Source organism: Nuphar pumila, chromosome 2, assembly GCF_984573655.1.
Source record: "Nuphar pumila chromosome 2, dmNupPumi1.hap1.1, whole genome shotgun sequence".
Lineage (NCBI taxonomy): Eukaryota > Viridiplantae > Streptophyta > Magnoliopsida > Nymphaeales > Nymphaeaceae > Nuphar > Nuphar pumila.
In genome coordinates this window covers 17,498,025-17,507,879 of record NC_143250.1, presented here as the reverse complement: position 1 = coordinate 17,507,879, position 9,855 = coordinate 17,498,025, and the positions used below count along the sequence as shown (strand labels likewise).

The 9,855-nt window shown below is 39.9% G+C and overlaps 1 protein-coding gene across 1 annotated transcript; it reads left to right on the top strand.

The window, feature by feature from the left end:
* The first annotated feature begins 509 nt into the window (after nucleotides 1-509).
* GHR1 (Leucine-rich receptor-like protein kinase family protein) lies at nucleotides 510-9,653 on the top strand. Its single transcript, XM_089995362.1, has 3 exons — nucleotides 510-1,635; nucleotides 6,787-8,328; nucleotides 9,019-9,653. The coding sequence occupies exons 1-3, from the start codon at nucleotides 552-554 to the stop codon at nucleotides 9,600-9,602; spliced, it is 3,210 nt and encodes a 1,069-aa protein (XP_089851488.1). The 5' UTR covers nucleotides 510-551; the 3' UTR covers nucleotides 9,603-9,653.
* Nucleotides 9,654-9,855: the final 202 nt, after the last annotated feature.

The window sequence follows — 9,855 nt, the reverse complement described above, 5'->3', positions numbered from 1 at the left end:
TAAAGTAAATTTCGATGTTCTATTGCTTGAACAGTCGTTTAATGACATCTTATTGTTTTCTTTGCCCAGAATTACCCTGCGAAGGGCGGAGGGAAGCTAGTTTCTGGTAGATCTTATCGCTATAACTCGAGCTCTTAGCTGGGTCGAACCTGTGTATGGTAACCTTGGTGTGATTTTACAACCAGCTATGGGATCCAGCTTGGTAGGTCGACACAATCCCATAAAGTTTTTGATAATGTACTGCCTTTGAGCAAGAAAAAAGTCATATTCTGTAGGGAAAATCTGCTTTTAAGCTAACGATGATTCATAACTTTGAACGGTTGGACAGTCAGTGAGGATACTGTTTCTACCAAGTGTACGTTTCAATTACCCTGCAAGTCATAAAGTCTGAAGAATTGCACTGCTTCCTTCAAAATGGCCTTTTGAATGCTTGAAGCAGTAGCATTCTTGGGAGTTCGTACACTGTTCCTTTGCATTCACAGATGTGGTTGAAATCCCGAAAGCAATTTGGGTTTTGCATCTTGTCTGCAGTTTCACCATCCACTGTAAAGATGATACTCCTGGTTTTTCTCTGTCTCCCTTATCTCTCTGCTTTGGCGCAACTTCCGTCACAGGACATTCTCTCACTCCTCCAGTTTAAGAAAGAAATAAAGAGTGACCCATCTGCTTCCATCTTTAACTCATGGAATGAGGAGTCAATTGATTTTAATGGATGCCCTTCTTCCTGGTATGGTATTATCTGTAGCGGGAACAGTGTTGCAGGTATTGTGCTCAACAATTTGAACCTATCTGCAAATTCTGATTTAGGTTTATTTGCAAACCTTACACTGCTGATTACTTTGTCTCTCTCAAATAATTCAATCACTGGAGAACTTTCCCCAAGCATTGGAAGCCTCCGTAAGCTCCAATACTTGGATCTCTCAAACAACCTCTTCTCAGGATCCTTACCTTCAGAGATAGGACACTTGCATAGCTTAAAAAACCTCTCTTTATCTGGTAACAGTTTCTCTGGACCAATTCCTGACTCTATTAGTGGGTTAACGTCCATCCAGTCCATGGATTTGAGTCGTAACTCTTTGTCTGGTGTGCTGCCTGTTGATCTCACTAAGTTGATTCAGTTGGTCTCTCTGAATCTCTCATGTAATAAATTTACTCAGAATATTCCTGCTGGCTTGAATCGCCTTCAGAATCTAAAAATGATTGACTTGCATCAGAATCAGCTCAGCAGTGTAATCAATGAGGATTTTTTCCTTCTGTCCAGTGCTACATATGTTGACCTAAGTGACAATTTGCTCTCAAGTTCAAGCTCCCGGAAAGGGTTTCTGTCTAGTATATCAGGTTCACTTCAGTACCTGAACCTTAGAAAAAATAACATTACTGGCTCACTGATTAAGCCAGGCGATTTACTACTTATGGGAGAATTAAAGGTTTTGGATCTCAGTGATAATCAGCTCTCAGGGGAGCTTCCAGCATTTCAATTTGCATATGCTCTTGAGGTTCTGAGACTTAGCAACAATGGTTTCTATGGATTTGTACCAAGTGGGCTTCTGAGAGGTGATTCTTTGGTGTTAACTGAAGTGGACCTGAGTGGCAATAATCTGTCAGGTACTTGTCATTCTTTTTCATGTAGAATTTGTTTCAACAGTTGAAACATTTCTTTTTTATTTTCTCCCTTAATGGGTTGCCATATTTTGCATGGTTACTCTTTTTGTTTTTTCATTGATTGTTAATGGTCGGGTCCAAAGTCTTGGTTCAGATGCTGCAATACCTCTGCTCTGTTGTTATTTTGCGGGTAAAATGGCAGTTGAGAGAGAAATTCAGAGTACATCACATTCAAATGGGTACCAACATGTTGTATGACATGGGTACAGGTGGAATGGTCCATCATTTTCACGAGGGTGTGGGTACACACACATATATATATAGAGAGAGAGTAATGTGCATCTTCCAGAGCATTTGTCTCCCAGACCGTCCCAGACCTCTTTAAAAAACATATTTGCGCCAAGTTTTTGCTTAACCCAAACCTGTAGATGTGTTTATCATTGCTTATTTACTAAAAACCATACTTTGGATTGAATCAAGAATTCTTGATTTTATTTAATCAAGCTTTTCGTGCAATATATACAGTTGATTTTTTCGTTGAGCTAAACACACACACACACACATATAACCCCACACATATAACCCAAAAGGGTCAGACGTGTGCATTCTGAAAAAAAGGGTCTTTAGCAGCGGTTGCGAACGCCACTACACTTTCTCTTTATATATATATATATATATATATATATATATAGAGAGAGAGAGAGAGAGAGAGAGAGAGAGAGAGAGAGGATCATGTTATTCCAATGTGTAGGTAAGAGTTTGCAGGGGTTGAAAAATCAATGGCATACAATGTACCAAGTTTTCAAGTTTTCAACCCCCATAAAATCATATTTTTTCGTTGAAAAAATATGATCCAAGAGTCCATTCTTACTATTTTGAACATGCTGAACACATCCATGTGTTTAGATTTGGTCAAAACAACCTCCCACTGTGAGTTGCAACTAGGGGGTTCTTATCCATGAGGGTACCATCTTCTATCCCACACGCACAGATATGATAAATCTTTGGAATGCACATCCATACAATATCAATGAGTGGAAGCTTATAGATGTGACTTGTTTTGGCTCATATGTGATCTAAATGTTTTATTTAGTAGGGATCACCCGTTGCATCATGTTTTTTTCGAAAAAATATTTTTTTAACCAAAAATTACAGTCATTCCTCATTAAATAAAACATGTAGATCACATCTGCTGTCTCAGATTGAGTAGAAACAAGTTGCACCTGAGTTTCGACTCATTGATACAGTATGGTGCATGTACTAAAGACCAGGGTTACCGGAAGCGCCTAGCTAAAAGGGGAAGCGCACTTCCCCGAAGCGCGCTTCGGAAGCGTGAAACGTCGCGCTTCCGAAGCGTGGGGGGAAGTGTCCCCCTTTTTTGGGAAGCGCGCTTCCCTTTAATGGGAAGTGCGCTTCCCATCACGCTTCCCCCTCGCTTCCCCCCACGCTTCCCCTGTTTGTTTGTTTTTTCCAATTTTTTTGTATTTTTTATTTTTATTTTTTTCGCTTCCCCCTCGCTTCCGAGACGCTTCCTAGGTCGCTTCCGAGACGCTTCCTAGGTTGCTTCCGAGACACTTCCCGAATCGGTCCTAAGTGGTCCCACACTTCCCCGCTTCCTAAAGTTTTGAAAGTGCTTCGCTTCCCGCTCCCGCTTCCCGTATCGCTTCCCGCTCCCGCTTCGTCAACTGACAACCATGCTAAAGACTATATATATAAATTAATTTATATTGGTCATGGCGCCATGAGGTGCAAACATCTCTTTCTTTTTTCTTTTTATTATTGTTTGACATGAAACTAACTTTCTACATGGACACTTCTAAAAGGGCAGCATGCGGGTGTGGCACTTGGACATGGCTTCTGCAATGTTAGGCTGTGGTCAACTGCACCGGTGTTCATTTCTGTCTGAAACTGAACTTTGTTAACCAAGTCCTGTTTTATCTATATTATGTACATAACGTACACACACACACACACACACACACACACACACACATATATATATATATATATATTATCACCATTTTAAGGTAGGCCAATAATATCGACAGAATATCGTTGATGTTTTCAAAATATTGCTAAAATGAAAATATCATGATACTCTTGTGACATTTTTAAAAAGATTCTTATCTTATATATTTTAAGATCAAATTTTCTTTTTTCTTTTTTGTTTCTTTGGTATTTTAAAAACTTTTAAAACTCCTTTCTTTATATTTTTGCAAGATAAATAATACAAAACCTGTTACTTTTTACATTTCTTATTACTATATATATATAAACTTTCAATATTTTTCCTAGAAGATCTGCTTTTTGAAAATATCTCCAACAAAAACTCTCGGTGAGAAATTATCTTGACCAATACAAGTGACTATGCTGTATATACATATCCACACCTCCACACCCAATTTTTTTGAAATTGTTGTCACACCCACACCTGCACCTGTACCTATGTGACATAGGATGTGATCTACGTGTTTTTCTTAGTGGGAATAGGTTCTTGGATCATCCAATTATAACATGTAGGCATGTTTCTATAAGGCTTAAAAATCATCCCACAATGATTTTCTTCTTGACTCATAAATCATGTTTTTTCATCATTAAAGAGCTGATCCCTAGATTTTGGAACATGCTGAACACATCTATGAGGTCTGATCGGGTCAAAACAACTTGCACCTATGATTTTTGAAGGTGATATGATGTCATGACACCATTACCAAATGTTATCCTATATATATAGTACGCATATATGTGGAAGCTTCCTGAAGTACCCAATGCCAGCCTTGATATGGGTACACTGCACATTTTGAAGTACCCATGTTATATAGATTTCATGCCAACAAAATGCTTAGTACTCCTCGGCCACCATTTTCACCTTGTGCTATGCTCACTAACAGACAAGACTGTAACCAACAATACTTTTTTGATTTTTCAAATTCATTCTGGAACAAAACATAAACATGGTGTCATTCTTTTCCCTACAGAATGATCCATATATCATCAAGTTCCTGCTTCACCTTACAACAACAACAACAACTACGGCTTCATCCCAAAACAATTGGGGTCGGTGATATGAACCAAAAAAAGAAAATCATTCAGGGTCTTCCACATGAATCCTTCTCCTTCAATCATTTCTATCCAATGCCATGTCCTCGGTGAGGTTCAAAGCATTTATATCCTTTCCTATCACCTCCATCCATGTCTTCCTAGGCCTACCCCAACCTCTTTTAACTAATATATTTTCCCATTTCTCATCCTTCTAATTGGAGCATCATTAGGCCTTCGCCGAATATGTCCAAACCACCGTAAACGATTCTCTCTCATCTTATTTTCAATGGGTGCAACGCCTACCTTCTTACGTATCTCCTCGTTCTGAATCTTATCTTTTATTGTATTTCCACACATTCATCTCAGCATACGCATCTTAGCTACACTCATTTTTTGAATATGACGACTCTTGGCAGCCCAACATTTCGTACCATATAGTAAAGCGGGCCTAATAGTCGTCCTATAAAACTTTTCCTTCAACCGCAATGGCATTCTACGATCGCACAACACTCCAGTTGCACTTTTCCATTTCATCCACCCAACCTTTATCCTATGATTTACATCTCCATCAATTTCTCCATACTTTTGAATGATAGATCTCAAATATTTGAAACAATCTTCCACCGGTATTTTTTGCTCACCAAGCTTCACTACACTCCTATCACTACTTCGTTGCTTACTAAACCGACATTCCATGTATTCTGTCTTACTCTTACTCAACTTAAAACCGTCTGTCTCCATAATTCTAACTTAGCATTAACCCCAGTTCTAGACTCATCAATCAAAACAATATCATCAGCAAACAACATACACCACGACACATTTTCTTGAATTGATCTCGTAAGCTCATCCATCACTATAGCAAATAGGAAAGGGCTTAAAGCAGATCTTTGATGTAACCCAACCGTTGTAGGAAAATTGGTTGTCACCCCTCCACAAGTGCGTACATTGGTTACTACTCCTTCATACATATCTTTAATTATATTAATGTACTTGAGAGAAACACCTTTCTTCATCATTGTCCACCAGAGAACATCCCTAGGTACTCTATCGTATGCCTTCTCCAAATCAATAAAAACCATATGCAAATCTTTGTTCCTCTCTCTATTTCTCTCAATAAGTTGTCTAAGAAGATGTATAGCTTCCATAGTTGATCTTTCAGGCATAAAACCAAATTGATTCTCCGATATCATGACAACCTTCTTCAACCTAGACTCAATCACCCTCTCCCAAAGTTTCATAGTATGACTCATGAGTTTTATACCACGATAGTTTGTGCAATCTTGTATATCACCCTGCTGTGGTATATTAATTAAGGGGCCTTTCTACATTTTACCGAAAAATATATTAGTCTTGTGCATCTAGGGAGGAAACCGAGTGTTCTAATTTCATCTAAAAATTCTCTACCACTTCACTGTTTGTGCTGGAGAATTTGATCTTTGCAATATTTGACAATGAATGGTGTTAGAGAAGGTTTCATTTGAAGTTGCAAAAGCTTCTGCAAAGGTGATATGGAGCGGGAGTCAAAATCGGGTATCTGTTGCACCAGCACAATGTTAAGAGATGTCCTTAACTCTTGGAAATATTCTTGGGAGGCTGTGTATGTGGGGATACAGCCATTTAATGAAACTCCAATATAACTAACATAAAGAGGAATATGGAACAGGAGTGAAAATGGAGTAGTTGGGTGGTCCTTTTGCCTTTTTTTCACTTTTGTAATTCCTTTGATGCTCCTTCCCCCTCCCACAGATAAAGAGATGTTGTAAATACCCCAGTGAACAAAAAAATTCTTCATAGTATCTTCTTTTGTAGTCCTAGAAGCCTGGACTTTACCCCGTAGGTATCAGAAATGTTATCTGGTATTTTGGTTCAACCTTTTACAAGATTCTACCACAAAAGTGTCTTTGGATATATTCTTGGTTGTTCACATTTGGTTTATTGCTTTTGTTTTTCAGTTTGTGTTTTCTATCTAATCGTGATTATTAGCTGTTTGTTAACTATGAAGATTACTTGTTCAATTGTTAGTTTCTTTTCAGGATGACATTGTATTTGTTATTTCTTGCGAATTATAATCATTGACTGTTTGGTATTTGTATACCGATGTTCTCATTATTTGTGATTGTATGATCTCATGTGTTTTAGGTCCAATAAGCATGATCACTTCAACAACTCTACAAGTTATTAACCTGTCATCAAATGTCATTTCTGGTGAACTCCCACTGCTGACTGGAATCTGCACCACTCTGGATCTGTCAAATAACCAATTTACTGGAAATTTATCTGTTACTGTAAAATGGGGAAACAATCTGGAATTTGTTGACCTAAGTGAGAATCAGCTGACTGGACCTTTTCCGGAGTCAACTTCTCAATTCTTGCGGCTGAATTATCTGAATGTTTCACATAATTTGCTGACTGGATCACTTCCATCTGTTCTTACACAGTTTCCTAAGCTCAGCATTTTAGATCTTAGCAATAACCGTTTTGATGGTCCCCTTCTTTATGACTTGTTAGCTTCACCCACATTACAAGAGCTTCATCTTTACAACAATTTCTTCATTGGGGATATCCCCTTCAGACCCTTGTCAATGAACAATACTCATCTTCAAGTCCTTGACCTATCCATGAATCGTCTGAGTGGTGCCCTTCCCTCTCAAATTGATGTCTTAACCAACCTGAAATTACTTGACATTGCTGGAAACAAATTTTCTGGAAACTTGCCTGCTTCTATAACCAAGCTTGTTTCACTTGTTTCTCTTGATATGTCTTCTAACCAATTTACTGGCCCTTTGCCAGGGTCCTTTCCACATTCTCTCCTGAGCTTCAATGTTTCTTACAATGATTTCACAGGCCTGATTCCAGTGAACCTTAGGAAATTTCCTGATTCTTCGTTTCATCCTGGCAATGAAAATCTGATGTTTCCTTATTCCACATCTGGACCTAATTCTGTCCCTGGTGGAAGTCACCACAAACCAATTACTGCTATTACAAAAGCTGTGGTGATCATAGCTTGTGTGGTTGCATTCACCATCATAATCCTTCTGGCAATTTTCATACATTACAAAAGGATCTCAAAGACAAAACATAGTGCCGAAAGCAAAGTTGTTTGGGGTTCAGGTGTTACTGGTTCTGCTGCTTTGGTCGTATCTGCTGAAGAACTTATTGCCTCTAGAAGCAGAAAGGGTTCACCTTATCCTGGTGTCATGAGTCCTGATGAGAAAAATTCTGGCGTCAGTGGTGGTGATGTTGTGGGCTTTTATTCACCTTCAAAGAACAGTCAGTTATCTTGGTCACCAGGTTCAGGTGGTTCATCCACTCCGGAACATATGGGGCAGTTGAAAGTGCATTCCCCGGATAGGCTTGCTGGAGAGCTGCACTTTTTGGATGATTCCTTGACCTTTACACCAGAAGAATTGTCAAGGGCACCAGCGGAAGTGTTGGGGAGGAGCAGTCATGGAACATCATATCGAGCTGCTTTGGACAATGGGGTGTTCTTGACTGTGAAGTGGTTAAGAGAAGGGGTTGCAAAACCAAGGAAGGAGTTTGCAAAAGAGGCAAAGAAGTTCAGTAATATCAGGCACCCGAATGTTGTGGGATTGAGGGGGTATTATTGGGGCCCAAGCCAGCATGAGAAGCTTATTCTTTCTGACTACGTAGTTCCTGGGAGCCTTGCAAGTTTTCTCTATGGTAAGCTCAAATTTGAACTTAGCTTACTTTTTCCCTATCCTTTTGCTATTGTAAGGTGTAACCTGCAGATAGTTTCCTTTAAGTGCTGCATATTTTTTCCACTGTTCCTAATGCATGTGGACCCTACTATGATTTGAATGCGACCACCAACCACTTGCAGATGGTAGATTCTACCATCTTTGTGGCCTGTCCAGTATGATCTATGCACTGATGAGTGAACTCAATCATAATCCATAACCGATGATGATTGAAACACATTTTGAATCAAAGGATCACTGACCAGGATGGCGGCTGCTGGAGCATACCTGTGGCCTTCTTGAAGCAGTAATTCATACATGAACATTTGCTTCAAATGTACCTCTGAAGACAAAACTCTAGTCTGTGCTGGTATGGCCTGTGCCTTCTAGTGCCCAGCGTGAATTTGGATGATCCAACATCCTTTCTCTAAATATGCTTTGAAAAAATGTGTAGCATAGTTCTTCTATGTGGTTGTTTTCCACCTGGAAATTATCTTCCCATATAGTCCTTTGTTTGATTCTACTATGCATCTGGACTATCAGAATTCAGGTGGATAAGCGAGGTTCACTGTAGACCATTGAACTAGTCGGATACCATATCTGACTACCCTCTTCTACTGTTATGTTCCTTTTTGCCTAGGGTCTAATGTTTTCCTTCTCTGTTCCCCTGTAGACCGGCCAACCCGAAAAGGTCCACCATTGACTTGGAACCAACGGCTCAAGATTGCAGTGGATGTAGCTCGTGGCTTGAATTACCTACATTTTGACCGTGCACTTCCGCATGGCAACCTTAAATCAACCAACATCTTGCTGGAAGGACCAGAACTGAACGCACGAGTTGCTGATTATTGTCTTCACCGTCTAATGACTCAGTCTGGCACAGCCGAACAGATACTGGATGCCGGAGTTCTTGGTTACCGTGCTCCTGAATTGGCAGCTGCCAAGAAGCCGGTGCCTTCATTTAAGTCAGATGTCTACTCATTTGGTGTGGTTCTTCTGGAGCTTTTGACAGGAAAATGCGCAGGAGATGTGGTGTCCAGCGAGCAGGGTGGGGTGGATCTCACCGACTGGGTTCGGGCACGAGCAGCAAACGAACATGGTTCGGAGTGTTTTGATGTAGCAATTGTCACAGAAAGTGGGAATTCATCTGCAGGGAAAGGTATGCAGGAGATGCTAGCGATAGCATCGAGATGCATCCGTCCAGTGACTGAGAGACCAGGAATCAAATCTGTTTACGAGGATCTTTCCTCTATCTGAGATGAATTCTTTATGAACACTTAAAATTGTTGATCTGGTTTAATTCAATCTTTACAAGTTTAATTTTGTTCGTGTGCTATTTCCTTTTCTTGGGGTATGAAATAAGGTCAAAAGTACCAACGGGGGCCCGCGTGGTTGGTATATGCTGTCAGTGCACGTCTCGGTCTCCTTGTGGTGGGAAGTTGCAGGTTCAAAACCCTAGTGTTACTTTGAGGTGGGGGTCTGCCTAACCCCAGCTTGCCTTTAAAAAGAA